General features: G+C 38.3%; 1 protein-coding gene across 12 annotated transcripts in view; it reads left to right on the top strand.

Moving 5' to 3' along the window:
• The window catches only part of otofa (otoferlin a), an 83,894-nt gene that overhangs the window by 45,073 nt on the left and 22,637 nt on the right, over window positions 1-16,184 (top strand). For all 12 annotated transcript variants that reach the window (XM_085132653.1, XM_085132654.1, XM_085132652.1 and 9 more), the window contains exons 6-23: window positions 2,830-2,900; window positions 3,153-3,279; window positions 4,539-4,593; window positions 5,696-5,827; window positions 7,165-7,227; window positions 7,569-7,653; window positions 7,813-7,972; window positions 8,182-8,368; window positions 9,725-9,911; window positions 10,425-10,648; window positions 11,229-11,337; window positions 11,434-11,617; window positions 11,824-11,944; window positions 12,530-12,630; window positions 13,999-14,089; window positions 15,164-15,280; window positions 15,390-15,542; window positions 15,921-16,113. In XM_085132653.1, the coding sequence (XP_084988779.1) occupies window positions 2,830-2,900; window positions 3,153-3,279; window positions 4,539-4,593; window positions 5,696-5,827; window positions 7,165-7,227; window positions 7,569-7,653; window positions 7,813-7,972; window positions 8,182-8,368; window positions 9,725-9,911; window positions 10,425-10,648; window positions 11,229-11,337; window positions 11,434-11,617; window positions 11,824-11,944; window positions 12,530-12,630; window positions 13,999-14,089; window positions 15,164-15,280; window positions 15,390-15,542; window positions 15,921-16,113 (2,360 nt within the window). The remainder of the gene's footprint in view (window positions 1-2,829; window positions 2,901-3,152; window positions 3,280-4,538; window positions 4,594-5,695; window positions 5,828-7,164; window positions 7,228-7,568; window positions 7,654-7,812; window positions 7,973-8,181; window positions 8,369-9,724; window positions 9,912-10,424; window positions 10,649-11,228; window positions 11,338-11,433; window positions 11,618-11,823; window positions 11,945-12,529; window positions 12,631-13,998; window positions 14,090-15,163; window positions 15,281-15,389; window positions 15,543-15,920; window positions 16,114-16,184) is intronic.

The raw sequence follows: 16,184 nt of genomic DNA, 5'->3' as shown, positions 1-16,184 counted from the left end.
GCCACCTACTCAAATCTTTGAAGGTTACATTTCATAACTAATTCAATAAAGAAGGACTACTCATTAAAAAAAGGTGAAAAAACAACATCTGTTATTTGACTCATAAAAGGAAATGAAAAAGAGTGAAGGGTGTGACGTCAAATGTATGAAGCGTCCATTTCTATTCTCTCTTCCCTGTATTACATCACAGTGACTTTAGCTTTATCATCAATGTCAGCACTGGCCATTAGTTTAATAATCTGACCTGTGCACAGTGTCCACTTGCAACATTCTTATAAGGCAGGCTCAATCCATGCTTTTATGTTGTTTATGCCTAGTTTTGACACTACCATCCGAATATTGCAGCAGAAATTGAGAGTCATCAGAGCAGGCAATGTCTCTCCAATCTAATATTGTCCCATTCTCATGAGCCCGTGTGAATTCTAGCCTCGGTTTCCTGTTATTAGCTGCCTGAAGTGGCACCCAGAGAGGGCGTCTGCTCCTGCAGCCCATCTGCTTCAAAGTTCAAAGTGTTGTGCTTTCAGAGATGCTCTTCTGTGTACCTCTGTTGTAAAGAGTGGTTATTTGAGTCACTGTTGCCTTCCATTTAGCTTAAAGCAGTCTGGCCATGCTTCTCTGACCTCTGATATCAACAAGGCATTTTTACCCACTGCCATTCACTATATATTTTCTATTATTCTCTGAAAACCCCAGTAAATCAGCAGCTACTCCTTCTGGCACCAACAACTATGCCATGTTCAAAGTCACTTAAATCACCTTTCTTCCCCATTATGTTGCTCAGTTTGAACCTCAGCAGGCAATCTTGGCCATGTTTACATACCTAAATGCATTGACTTGCTGTCATGTGATTGGCTGTTCAGATATTTGTGTTATTAGGCAGTTGAAAAGCTACAATATCGCATTAATTTCACGAGAGTTTGTTATGAGCTCTGGAGACTCTCGTTGTATTTGTAGAAGGATCTTTCCGTCTACAAATATCTACAAAACCCATCATCCTTTCTCTCCTCTACCTCCTGTCTTTGTACATCTGAACATGTCCCTCCACCTCTCTCTCTCTCTCTCTCTCTCCCTTTCCCTCATCCTCTCATCTGTCCAGCTACCATTTGCCAGGCTGGTCTGTTTTTCTGCACCTGACAGATATAGTATATGGGAATATAGTTTATAATAGAAAGAAGCTTCAGGTGGATTGATTTGACCTCCTTGGAGCTGAGTAGCATCAGTGTTTTTCATGTGGTATGTATAAGAAATACTTTTGTCACATTATTACATTGCAGTAATGTGTCCTCAGACTATAAGGAGAATAAGGACTATAAGAGAAATAGGTTAGACTACTGAAATACTCTTTTTTTGAAGAATAACTGTGAATGCAACTAATGTTTGATGTTAACTGCGTTATTAAACTGGTATTTCAGTTGAATAAAATTGATGAGGCTTAAAATTCAGCCCAAAACGTAAACATAATTAATTTTTGTCAGGGTCCGTGGGTCTTGGAAAAAGATCATTTGTAAAGATCATTTGTTTTCTTTTTTTTTCATTTAATGGGTGCTTTTCTGGTTGGTTTCTTTATATTTGCTAGTTTCATATTCTCACATAGTTCTGTCCATGGTTATAGTTTGGTTTTTATCTAACTCCTTGAGTTCCTGTGTAATCCTGCTTCATGTCATCCTGCATGGTTATGTGTTTGCTTCCTCTGTGTTCCCAGCATTTTCAGCCTTAAGCATGTTTCAGTTTTCCAGTATTTCTGTGAATGCCAACATTAAAGCTGATATTTTCAGTTATACCTTTTTCCTGAGTCCTGGATTTGGGTCCACAAACCTGCCTGCCACACAGCCGACACCTGACTGCTTGCAATCTTGTAGCACTGAAAGAGAGCTGGAGAAGCTGGGTCTAGCTTCTTGATTAATTGGCACTTTTTACACATTCATATACAGTTCACGATTTACCATCCAGCACTTTTAATTTAAAGTACCTTATCAAGTAGGAAAAATATGGTTAAACTTTGCCTCAGGGACATGACGCAGATTGAGAAACCTAAAAGTAAAATCTTAAGCATAAATGGCCATTTTCACTGTTAATTGGAGGCTTTTTTTTGCATTTTTAGTGGGTATTTCTTAGTATATTCTGACTTTTATCAGGAATTTATAGACTTTTAAACCACCATGGGCTATGAACCTATCATATGAGATGTCTTAAACTTCAACTTTTCCATATTCCATGAAATGAGGCTGAACTGTTTTAAAATAACGAGGTAAAGATCAAAGCAAAAGTTGACCTCTGATACACCCGGCTCTCACTGCTTGAGGCAACAAAAGGAAAACCCTCCTATTCATTAATTTTCTGACATGTATCCATATCCGCAGCAAATTAGACAGCCACACTCATTCTTAATTATTAAGGCCTCTCATTTGTCAATCCGCTGATGACATCACAAGCTCTTTGTTGTTGCGGTGATATGTGATCCAGATAATATAGATGTGGAGACACTTGATACTCTTGTTTTGTGATTGAGGGTCTGGAGAATTGTTTGGTGGTGATCAGGGGGATTAAAGCAACAGGAATTGAATGTCCAGCCAGTTTCAAAGATGTCTGTGAGGTATGGACAACTTTATGGTGTTGAATTGCATTCTGAGGGTGCACACGAGCCAACAGTGGAGTTTTTGCTGGAGTTAAGTTTGTGTTTTAATGTTAACCCACCTCTCCTTATGTTACAACTCAAAGTGACAAGTTTGAAGTTCAGGATGGATCGGCAGTGAATCAGACACTTCATTACCACGATATCACTTCCGTCTTATCGCTTCTCTTTTTCATTGTTTTGTTCACCTTCACTAGAGCAGGGAAGGGAGTTTTCTCAGCCATGAAGCTTGGAAAGATCAAGAGCTCTAGAGACGACCAGAAGAAAGGTAAAACACTCAACAAAACAAGACCTGTTTAAGTTACTGAAATTAGAAACTGAAGATTATTTTCTGATCTGAAATTACTTATTATTTATAATTATTTAGCAATAGAAACGTTTGATAGTTGTCTATAGGCTTAAAAGTGGTGTAAGCAGTATGTAGTTGAAAATAATGGCGATCTAAAGTACCCATCATGTTTTATTTGGTAATTGTGTGTTTTTTTTGCTTTGTTTTTTTTTCTTCCAATTATTCTTGCAGATGAGCCAGCAGTCCTGGACATGGAGGACTTGGACAAGAAAGCAATGCGTCTTGCTGGTATGCTGGAACCAGACACCATCTCTTTGGCCTCTGTCACGGCTGTCACCACAGACGTCTCCAATAAAAGGTCTTATGCAGTAACGCATGCACACATCACAAGGCACAGCATTAAAATACAAGCAGACCTAGAGGCAGGTTTCACAACCTGAAAGTTACAGTATCTCATAAAACTAGGTTATCTGTGTGGTGTGATGTAGTGTGGAATCCTGAAACAAGCAGAAACTGCTGGAATCTGTTCTTTCAAAGGCACACCCACAAGCTACTAAAAGCTATTAAAAATGCTTGAATTTAAACTTTTATGAAGGCAGGCTTGTGTAAAATGAAGAAGTTCAGTCTGTATTTTCAGAGAGAGCTACCTAGATCTACCAAAACATCTTCAGCTGATGTAATGTTAATCTGTTTTACAGTCTGATTAGAAAAGAAAATATATGGAGGTCTGAAACCGCTAATGTACAGGCACACAAAGGAAGAATGGGGAACTCCAGGCCTCATGGGCCAGTGTCCTAAAGGCTTTAAAAATATCACCCTGGGACAACACACCTGAATCAAATGATTAGCTCATTACCAGCCCTCTGGAGAACTTCAAGACATGTTGAGGAGGTAATTTAGCCATTTAAATCAGCTGTGTTAGATCAAGGACACATCCAAAATCTGCAGGACACCGGCCCTCGAGGCCTGGAGTTCGACACCTGTGCTGTATGGTCTTGACCTTACAACATAAAGTTCCTTGAGGCAACTTTTCTTGGTATTTGCTGCTATATAAATAAAACTGAACTGAATTTAATTGAATTTCTTGAGGCAAACCTTGCAAACAACCCAACCAGCCTGGAGTTGCCCACCCCTGCTCTAGAGAAAACAGTGGTTGGAGACTGCAGTTCAACCAAAATTATTCTAGCCTTGCTGTCTTTGAAATTGTTGCTACAAAAATCAATCTAGAGTCATTTGGCATTTTTAAGTTAACTTTAGTGCATCAAGATGGCAAAAAACAGCAATAAGACAGAGTTAGTCTGCTATCAGTTTGCACTTGTATGAAATCTAGGAGGTTTTGTGTCCTCAACCTCTCGGTGGCCATTTAATTGCTACAACTGTATGCAATTGTGGAATGCAAAAAAAATTGAATGCAACCACCAGTTTTTCCTTCTTCTTCTTTTTTTTTTGCTGTGACTGAGCCATTTGCAGTTAAATAAGCTAAAGTTAGTTGCACAGTTTTAAATATACATACACAAACATACTATGTTTAAGATTCAAACTTCAAATTAAATTTGTTTCATGCTTTTTCACTGTCAGTTTGTTGAAGAAAAATCATGATTATGTTGATTTCTTCAGGTCAAAGCCAGACATCAAAATGGAACCAAGCTCCGGACGACCAGTGGATTATCAGGTGAGTTTTTGCATGTAGATGTGGGGTTGAAAGCCGGTCTTTCTGACCACCTCTATCTACTTGATTTCCTGTATGTTTGGCCTCAAGTTTGTTTTCTTTTGTCTTTTTTTAATTAAGCATACTTTCTTTTTCTCAGGCTGGTTAAACTCAAAGCAACTCCTACATTTGTGTGCATCAGATCTAAATGGCATCTGGGGGCCATTAAATTACTCGTATATAAAGAGGAAGGAGATGGCTTACAGAACGGCTACCTTAACTTTTCTTCAAAGTTTAAAAGACCTTGGAGCAACTGTGGGCTACAGGGCAGCTAACTAGCACAAAAGGTGAAAGCAGAGCAGCCTAGCTGGCTGCTTTCTATTTTTAAAAAGGTTGTAGACAAAATATCACGTTGTATCTCATTTGTTGCAAAATTTAAAAATTATAGTTTACTGTCATACAAAGGGATTGTGCCCAGTTGCATATGCACTATTAATATGTCCACTGATATTGTAGATGTACTGATATCAGTGTAAATATCAGTGTACTTTACCGTCACAACTGTTTGCCTACTGGGACTAACAGTTCTGAATTTATTCATCATTACATCAACAAACATAAACAGAACAGTGTAACTACTCCGCAATGATAGCACATGGCCCATTTTCATGACCTATTTAAATTTTAAAAACAGAATACTTTTGTACACCAGCTTGTAATCCTCGTGCAATCGTGAGCAGCAGACTGTCTCTCCCTTTTTTTTTGTTTCGCTTGGTTTCTCTTCATCAAGCAAAGAATAATTAAACCAGAGGGATACTTGAATGTGGAAACCTTCAGCTGGGATCTAGTCTGTCCATAAGCAGCTACATTACCTCAGCCTGGGGAGATGTTAGAGTAAAATAACAGTCTAAACTACTGCGCTCTGACAAAAGCCCTCACAGCTTTTCATCATTCGTTTCTGAAAGATGGGTCTGGATTGTTTTTTTATGAATTGTTCTCATGATAATTGCTGAGCGGTTGAATTATTTATAATGAGACCGTTGCTGTTTATTGACTCACTATTGGAAGAAGGGCAGCTTAAGTTTAAATTTTCAGTCAGATCTGATGCATTAATGTCTCTCATCAGATCAGCATCACGGTGATCGAGGCCAGACAGCTAATAGGCCTCAACATGGACCCTGTGGTGTGTGTGGAGATTGGAGATGACAAGAAGTACACATCTATGAAGGAGTCCACCAACTGTCCATACTACAACGAGGTGAGACAATTTAAGCTTTTAAAATGTAATTTGCGAGCTTTGTCCTTAAAGTAACAAATCTGCATGTTTATCGTCTGACTTCTATCAGCTCTGTGGACCACTTTTGTGTCTTTCAGTTCACTGTTTTGGTTTTCAGGCAACAATTCTAATTTTCCAATGCAAAAAAAACAACAACAACTGGACATATGGGTAAAGCTAGGCAAAGCTAGTGAGAACAGTTGTTTCTCAAAATGAAGTCATCAGTCAGCTACAATCCTGAACTTCATTAATATGCAAAGAACAGTAGAGGATAGGAGTAGTGTTCACCTTGATAGTGTAATGTTGCAATGATTCATTGACTAGTGTACAATGCACTAAATTGGAGAGTGTTAGTAGCAATTGTAAGGTGTGAAGAGCTCAGCCTCTTAGTTGTGCCCTGCAGGGGGTGAAAGTGACAGTCTGTTATCGATTGTCTGAGGATCCCCTATCAAGAGACAAACTGTAAACCCGAGTAATCATGATAATAGTGCTTTAAGCGTTCTGTCTTTGTGTCAAAACCGCTTCAGTCCTAGCTTGTTCTGCATCTGTGCTATTTCAGGTAGCGGTACATTTCTCTGCAGTAAGATTCCTAAATTGGTTGTAGAGGGAAAATTAGTTGCATATCCATGAAACAAATCTCCTGTCAAACCACTCGTTGCTCTGTTAGATTGAGATCTGGTGAACGTGGAGGCCATTTGAGTGCAATGAACTCACTTTCTGTTCAAGAAGCTAGTTGAGGTGATTTGAGAGACAAGAGAATAAGAATGAAAAAGACTGCAAAGACTGTGGGTGATGTAGGGGAATGAGGCTATGTTGCTTTGTTAGGAGAGGCAACCACTGTATTTTAATCCACCCATGCATGCCTGCAGCAGAGTCAGTGGGCTACAGTCCAGCACAGCATAATTGTCTTTACAGGGAGAGAATAACTGCCCTACATTAGTGTGAGCAAACAAACACTAACTGCAGATGTAAAATCACACATGCTAGAACAAGAAATAAATCTCACAAATAGTCCTTGGTGTGTGTGTGCTGGTTACTAGTTAATTATCCATCCTGAAATAAAACAGCAGCAGAAAGCAGCAGATCTCCCACCAAAGTGGCCTGATAATGAGAGGATCTTCTCTCTTTCCCACACTTCCTTAGTTAATTTCTGAACTGATGTTTTCTTGACTTCAAAGTTATCTAGAAAGAACTGCCTGACGCATTTTACTCCAAGACCAAATCTGAAAGAACGATGTGTTTTCCTACAATCATTACTAGAAAAACAAGGGCATGAGTAACTGCGTGTTAATGAGAAAGCTTTTTTTTTTACTCTGCAGTATTTTGTCTTTGATTTCCACGTCCCTCCTCACGTCATGTTTGACAAGATCATCAAGCTTTCAGTAAGTAATTTGTACCACAATGTGTCCACACTTGAGTGCGTCTGAATAGACTGTTACCATACCCTCTTTCTTACAGGTTATGGTATATGAGCTGTAAATATTACATTGTTAGTTCACAAGAGAAAATGTAATCGCCCCATTGGACAGCAGGTTGTATAAGCCAAGGCTGAAACTGTTCATGCTTTATAAGGTGTAAAATATGTAAAACTATGCACCCCCCGTTCCCTCAGGGAAATCACGTTAACAGACATCAGTTTCTTTATAGATTTTTATAGATTATTATAGTCTCATAGCTTATTGCCTTATATACGATATTATTTTTTTCCTTTTTGTCTAATTAGGTTATTCATTCCAAGAACCTTTTACGGAGTGGGACCTTGGTAGGAACCTTCAAAATGGATGTTGGGACTGTTTACTTTCAGCCTGGTAAACTCCAAGCTTTCTGCTTACATGCTTTTATTTGCATTCATGTAATACTTTCCATTTTCAAATATCAATTTACTAAATGTTTTCTGATGTTGTAAAGTGAAAATGAGCTGATAAATGCTGTTTAGTGACTAACTGATGGATTGACATCTGTCTCAGAACACCAGTTCTACCATAAATGGGCCATCCTGTCTGATCCTGATGACATCACAGCAGGATCTAAAGGATATATAAAGTGTGACATCGCTGTGGTCGGAAAGGGTGACAACATCAAGACTCCACACAAAGCCAATGAGACTGATGAAGATGACATAGAGGGGTAATAGGCTGTCACTGATTAGGAAAACTGTCGTCAAGCGAAATCTGCAGCATACATGAAAATCTGTTAAATATCTCAGATTTACTAACACATGTTCTGAATTAATCCCAAGTATTTCATATGCTTGTTACATGAAATTATCTCAAATGCAGACAGTAACTCCACAGGCTTGCCTCTGGATGTTGTTTTGCTATTACCCTGTCCTCTAGAAATCTCCTGCTGCCAGAGGGCATCCCAGCAGAGAGGCAATGGGCGAGGTTTTATGTAAAGATCTTCCGTGCAGAGGGACTTCCTAAAATGAACACAAGCATCATGGCTAATGTGAAAAAGGCCTTCATAGGAGAGAACCGAGATTTGGTGGACCCCTATGTTCAAGTGCACTTTGCTGGGCAGAAGGTAATATAAGGTTTAAAGGCTTGAAGTAGTTAGATTATTAATTACTACATTTATATTTATGTAGGCGCTTTAGCCATAGTTTAGTTAAGCACCCAGGAAGAGTTTGTGGTTAATTTTAATATTTCTGGACCGTGTGGTACCCAGAGGTTTAGATTAACTCCTTTTGTAGAAATATTGTTCACTGAATCTCTAGAATATAAAATAAATCCGATTTAAACCATGTTCATAGTAGTTTAAGCCGTAAGTAAGTACGTCTTTCCACTAACGGTGTGCCATTACTTCTTTTGGCCTAAAAGCGAGCATGAATGAGTTTATGTTCAAATCAATGTTTATTTTAAAAGGGACAATACATATTATCATCATGTAAATATGGGAGATTTAAACAAACAGGCTAATTTTCATCTTCAGTTCGTAGCAAGCTGATGGCAAAAAAAAACATACGATGACAAAAACATAAAAAATGAAAATGACTTATAAAACCTCACAATGACAAACGTACAAGATATTATTATTATTATTATCTGCTCACTATCACTGGAACACATTGTTTTCTCTTTGTGAGATATGCAATTGTGCAATTAATTATAAGGTGTGAGAAACTGAACTGTGATAATGTTTTAATTATAACATTTTTCCAATTTAGCTTTAGCATGAAAATAAAAACATTTTGCAGTTTCTGTAGAGTGATATTTTCAAAATATTTTTGAGCTACTGAAGCAGGTTGTCAGCATTTACTTGCAGTGATTCAAATAATTGCCTTGGACTACACATGTATGAGCTTCATAAGACTAAGCTTACATTTAAAACAAAATGTCAGGTAGCTGGCTCCAAAACTGCCAGATACCTGACATTTTGCTTCAATTTTGTGACTTGGAGATTGCCAACTGGGTATTAGTTGCTGAATTCATTACTTCTGTAGTGCCAATCATTCACTGACACAAAGGCTCCCTAAAATGATTTCAGTGTAAGTCACGGAGATTAAAAGCCACAGCATTTATTCCAACTGCAAAGACACCTACTGTATTTTGTGCACTGTGGTTTATATTGAACATGCTCTTAAGAAATCTTAAGGAACCAATTGAAGAGAAAACCAAACTACTATATACTATATATAAATGCTATAGGCCTCAGTAAGTCACATTTAATCAAATGGGAAAAAAAGTGAGCACTTTATTTAGCATTTAAACATTTAACAATATTTGCTGTTGCAGAATGAAGACTCTATAATGTCTTCTTTAAAGTCTACATTATTAAACTGGCACAGCTATAACTATATAATGCTATAACTGACCAAAGGTGGGTTTTTTTCTCTGTGACTCTGTTATAATTCCTTATAATTCCTTTTCCTTTCTCCAGGGAAAGACTTCAGTCCAGAAAAGCAGTTATGAACCAATATGGAATGAGCAGATCATCTTCACCGAGCTGTTCCCTCCTCTCTGCAAAAGGATAAAGGTCCAAATAAGGGACTCAGATAAAGTCAATGATGTTGCCATAGGAACCCATTTCATTGACCTACGCAAGATATCAAATGATGGTGATAAAGGTGGGTCAAAACATAGTTTTTCTTACTAACATTGATTATCTGCCAAGTACTTTAATTATTCTGCCATGCTAGTGTCTATCTGTATTTTACTAAATGTACTAATTAGTGTGGCAGATTGTGTATTGAGCCATATGAAGTGCCTGACCTTCTGCTGATGTCTGTAAGAAATGACTTGTCTGACATTCAAATTAACTTGCTGCACATGCTGAACCAAAGGAGAGGTGCAGTGGACTGGAGAGCATGTTGCAGCCCAAGACAGGAACTGCACAGAACTGCATAGCCAAGGCACAAGTGCAAAAACCACAAATGCTGCCACAGTAAAGCAAAAAAAAAAAAAAAAAACATCCCGTGAATGCAAAAATCCAGCAAACAGATCTAAACTGAATTTGTTTTTGTTTTTTTCCCCAGATTTAATTAAAAAGAAAATACTTAATTGATAATAAAATTAGGGCTTCCGCACCATCATTCTGTTTGAGCCCATAATAAAAGATATTTTTCCTTTACTTTGTTCAGGTTTCTTGCCTACCATGGGTCCAGCCTGGGTCAATATGTATGGTTCCACTCGTCAGTACACTTTAATGGATGAGCATCAGGACCTGAACGACGGACTCGGAGAAGGAGTGTCCTTCAGAGCCCGTCTCCTGCTTTCTGTAGCTGTGGAGATCCTGGACACCACTTCACCTGAGATCATCAGCTCCACTGAGGTTCAGGTGGAGTCTGTTTCCAACATCTCAGAGGTGAGATAGACCCGAGATGGTGGTGCTGTGTAGCTTTATGGTGTATTTGTGAAGACACGCGTAACTGCTCAGCAGAGGAAACAAAGGCATTAGATTTGTTGCTTTAAGCTGTGTTGTTCATATTTCCCTCTTTATTCATGCTCAGCTGAGAAAATCGTTTAACCCAACTTCAAACATCGTGAGAAAATGTTCTGGTTTGGGGTTCTGAACAGGATGCTAATAACTAACGCTGAAGTTTAATGGCATAAGAATATCATCTTGAGTCTTCCAGGACTCCATTAGCGAGATAAATTGGACTGGACTGGCCTTGCAGGGCTACTTAAAAAGCATAGTGATGAACAGCTGCAAATAATACTGTTTTTTTAAGTGTAATTATTATTATTTTTTGATATTTTTTAATAACAACCACATGAATGGATAACAAGCAAAGGGCAGAAAATTGGAACATAAAATCAAAGTGCCTCAGCAAGTCAGAGGGGAGACATGCAGTTTTTATGTCTGTTGTAAATTGCAGCTGATTATCTGAATTGGATGCACTTTGCTCTAGTAACATGTTTACTGTCTTTTTTACCCCCATCAGAGTGCTACAGGAAAAATAGAAGAGTTCTTCGTCTTTGGTTCCTTCCTGGAGGCCACCATGATCGACAGGAAGATTGGCGACAAACCGATCAGTTTTGAAATCACGATAGGTAAAAAATACATTGAAAAATGTACTGATTTGTTGTGTTAATATTGACCTGAAAAGTCAATAGCTGCTGTAACTACCTGGATCAATCATTTAACAGGTAACTATGGTAACCAGATAGATGGCGTGAGCAAACCGTCATCAAAGAAGAAAAAGAAAGATGGAGAAAATGAAGAAGAGGAAAGTGAGCTGATCCAGAACTCCAGTGAGGATGAGGCGGATGAGGATGGAGACCTCGTCTCAGTGTCCTCAACTCCTCCCATGAAGCCTGTCATCACTGACAGGTTAGGGGTGAAAGGTCACAGATCAGAAAACAATTTAATTATTTTGCTGTTATTAGATTTGTTTCAGTTAGCCAAAAAAATGCTTGCCTTGCTCAGTAGCGAACTATTATAGACTGTATCCTTTTTAGTAATATAATGAAATGTAACCAACAAGTATTGCCTGTAGTAAATACAAGTTAATTAACAGTCCTGTTCAATCATTACAGGAACTACTTCCATCTTCCCTACTTTGAAAAGAAGCCATGTATCTACATCAAGAGCTGGTGGCAGGACCAGAGAAGACGACTTTACAATTCCAATATGATGGATAAAATTGCAGACAAACTGGTTAGTGTACATCTTTATGGCACAAAATCATTCTAATAATCTGTAGCAGCCAAGCTAAACACTATTATGATGTTTAGTGGTGGTTAGCACCTGCGCTTCACATCAAGAAGATCCTGGGTTTGAATCCAGTCTGGAACCTTTCTGTGTGGAGTTTGTATGTTCTCCCTGTGTCTGTGTGATCTTCTCTTCCTCCCAAAGACAGTCCAAAGAGTCCAAAGACATCCACGGGGTCAAGTTAATTAGTGTTTCTAAACTTCTGTAGGTGTGAATGTGAGTGTAAATGATTGTTTGTCTGTCTGTCTCAGGGTTAGACTCCCCTGCGACCCTTATTTGTAGATAGAACATAAGATAGAACAAAACTATCTCCAAATTTGCAAAATTTCCAAAAAATGCTCTCTTTGTCTGCAATTTTCACACTTTGTGAAGCCGTTGATTGAGTCAAATGTGACCCTAGGGTGGCCAGTTGTGGTCCGCTGGTTTAAGATATTATTTGTTATAAATGTAATAGATGTTTTGAATGTGTGAATGTATAAGTAATAACAATTTGACTTGTCCTACGTTTTGGTACTGTTTGTGTTTGGACAGGAAGAGGGTTTGAATGATGTTCAGGAGATTATTAAGACTGAGAAGGCATTTCCAGAGCGTAGACTCAGGGGAGTGCTGGAGGAGCTCAGCATCGGCTGCAGGTGAGCTGCATAATAATGATCATTTCTCATGGTTGCATATCAAAGCTACATACAATTAGCATTCAAACAGCAAGAAAGACAAAAAGCTACCTCTGCTACCTTTATGAAGCAGCACTCAGCTTTAAAGTAAATAGTTATTAAACATGTCATGGTAAAAGGAACCAGCATTGTTTTTTTTCCTTTATGTTCTTTCAGTAGATTTCGAAGCTTGAAAACCTTGAAAATGCTTGAATTTTAATATTGTATTTTCAAGGTTTGAAAAGTGCTTGAATTTCAGATGTGACTGATCCATATGGTCACAAAGAATAGCCACTTGTTTCTGTTCTACCAAAGTTCCCAGGCTTTCATTCAAAATGTGTTTATCATCAGCACCTACACATAAACTACTTATACGTTATAAATGGCTTCAAGCTCACACGGAGGCCTGTGGGGCACTATCAGCCACTGAGACAGTACACACATTTATGTGTGTGTTTTGTATATGAATATTTCATACTTTAAGGCTGCCTATTTATTTAAGAGAGATGAACAAAATACATTAGAATTGTACATAATAATATTATAGATGATTGATTAAATAAATAGATTTTAAGTAGATGCTTGTGCATTCTTAAAGTCTTATGTGTTGAATTGAACTATGTGATCTTTTCAAAGCCTCTCCCAGTTAGCGCTGTTCTCCATGCCTGTCTGACTGTACATGATGTTAGTAGCACTAAAGCTGATCATTTAGGACTTCAACAATAATACAGACAGCAATGTAGTTAAACATCTTACAGTTAGTTTTATTGGTAATCAAACAGATGTCTCTCCTAATTTTTGTGTCATACAGGAAAGAAGCATCAATATCTGATGAGAAGACTTATTTCTTTTTTGTTTTGTTTTTTCAACAGGAAATGAATATCTCTAAAAAGTTGATTTGTTCACATTTTCACATCTTAATTTTTAAGTGAAATGTATGCATATAAGGTGACCGTTTCCTTTTGCAGTATTTTTGTGTGGTGCATTTTTCTATGTCTTAACAAAAGGGGAACAAAGGTGTTGAAGTTCACCTAGGATGATTTGTTTTAATTTTCACATGGTCTTACTGAGCTGATGTGAATTGAAACATGCATTCTTTTTTGGGGGGGCGGGGTGGTAAATGTGCTGGAAAAGCTTGAAAAGGGACCTTGAAAGTGCTTAAAAGGCGTTTCAATTTTACCCTGAAAAAGGTGTATGAACCCTGATTAATAAAACATTAATAGTTTAATAGCTCACCACTTGCACATATAACGACTGTAGAATCACAGAAGAGTAATACTGCAGAATATAATTTTATATACAGTGTTAAGCCTGTCGAGTGTGTGTGTGTGTGTTTTCTTTTGTTTCCAGTCGGTTTGTGTGTCTGGCTAACAAGGATGTGAACCAAGCAGGCAGAACCAAACTCGATCGGGAGAGACTCAAGTCCTGCATGAGAGAGATGGTATGATCCATGTTTCTGTGATGCCACGAATGAAGGGGAAGTTGAAACTGTAGCTAATTAATTGATAATCTCTTGCTAATCTCTGCCAAACAGAGTAAACATTATGGACTTGATATTAAGGCCAAACAAGTAAATGAATTTCTGAAATACATTATCACTGCCTCATGATAATTGAGTGCAACACATCTGTGTGCATTTGCAACATTACCAACACCGTCACAGTCTCTCTGGTTCAGTGTTCGTATTTGGCTGTGATGCAACTTTTAATTTGTTTCAAGAGGAAATGCAACAAGAATGCAAAGTGTTCAGAAAGAAAACAAAGCAGTGTTTTCTGCAGGTGGAAGGAGAGGAGAGGGTTGTAGCATGAATAGTTTCTCATATCCAATGCTTCTGAACACTGTGCACTTATATATATATTTACTTTTATTTGTCATATTTTAAAAATACCAAAGATGAATACAAACTTCAATTGTTTGTGGAAAAAAAAACTGATGGCAATTCATACACTTTATGTTCAACTTAATTCAGTTTTATTTGTATAGTGGCATTTTACAACAATATTCCCCACAAGGTGCTTTATAGTGTGAAGTAGAGATACTACAGTATTAGAAAGAAAAAAACAACAATTAGACTACGGCTTTTAGCAAGAAATGGCAATGGTGGGAAGGAAGAACTCTGTTTTAACAGGAAGAGACCTCCACGAGGGGTAGCCATGTGCTGCAACTTGCTTGGGAGTGAAGGGGAAAGAAAAGAGAATAGATAAATGAGCGCATACAGAGACCATGAATAGCAAAAACGATAAAACAAACTATGGGGGAGAGGGGAAAAAAGTTGCAATCGTGACATTTAAATGCATCAGGAGTGGAGAAGTGCTCATGGGATGTCCCCCACTAGCCTGAACTTAAAGCAGCATAATAAGCATCACCTGATCCACCCTAAACTATAGCTAAACTATAGGCCAAACTGGTAGCTGCTTCCACATATGTATGTCTCTAAGGTGCTGTGACTCTTTACTGTACTGCACCAATAAAGCACTGTATGCCTCATTACCACTAATTATCTCTCCTCCTGCAGGACAGCATGGGCCAACAGGCTAAGCAGATTCGGACTCAGGTGAAGAAAAACACAGTCAGAGACAAACTCAAGCTGGTGCAAAACTTCCTGCAGAAGCTTCGCTTCCTTGCTGATGAGGTAGAGATGCAATCCCTCGTTGTGTGACCCTTGGACATTTAAAGTGTTAAGACATCGTCAGGTATGGAACTAGAAATAATGAGAATGGTCCTCTGTCTTCACTGTCCAGCCTCAGCACAGCATCCCGGATGTTTTCATTTGGATGATGAACAACAACAAGCGCATTGCTTATGCACGAATACCTTCCAAAGACATCCTGTACTCCATAGTGGATGAGGAAACTGGCAAAGACTGTGGAAAAGTCAAAGCTGTATTCCTTAAGGTACAGTGATCTCTCCCTACTTCAGCCTTGTGCACAGTTTTTCAGCTTGTTATATTAAAAGACACTTTTTATTTTCATTTTTAACTCTCACCACTGTGCCTGTGAAAGCTGCTTAATTGTCTAGACACAAATTACAGTATCAGTTGGTGTTAATGTGAATAGACTTGCAAATCTACTACGGCTACTTCACATGTTTAGATTGCCCTATGCTGCGACATTGTCTGAGTAATGGTTAAAATAGTAATTTCAAAGTAAGGATTTATGCATGCATTCTTAATGTTAAGTTATACAAGTGACTAAGCAAACCAGCATGTTTTCCAGTAGTAGTTACATTTTTTTGATTACTTGGTTTATTGTTTCTCTTATCTATGTCCGTAGCTTCCTGGTAAGAAGGGTTTTGGTCCTGCAGGCTGGACAGTTCAGGCTAAGCTGGAGTTATATCTATGGCTGGGCCTCAACAAGCAGAGGAAAGATTTTCTCTGTGGACTGCCAAATGGTTTTGAAGAGATTAAAGCCACTAAAACTGGCCCTGGTCTTCACTCGATGCCCCCCGTCGGCCTCGTCTATGACAGTAAGCACTGTACACACAAAACATGACAAACTCTGGGACTTTTACACATCTGAGAAGCAGATCTAGAGTTT

Source organism: Neolamprologus multifasciatus, chromosome 15 (genome assembly GCF_963576455.1).
Source record: "Neolamprologus multifasciatus chromosome 15, fNeoMul1.2, whole genome shotgun sequence".
NCBI classification, from domain to species: domain Eukaryota; kingdom Metazoa; phylum Chordata; class Actinopteri; order Cichliformes; family Cichlidae; genus Neolamprologus; species Neolamprologus multifasciatus.
This window is presented reverse-complemented; position numbering and strand designations above follow the sequence as displayed.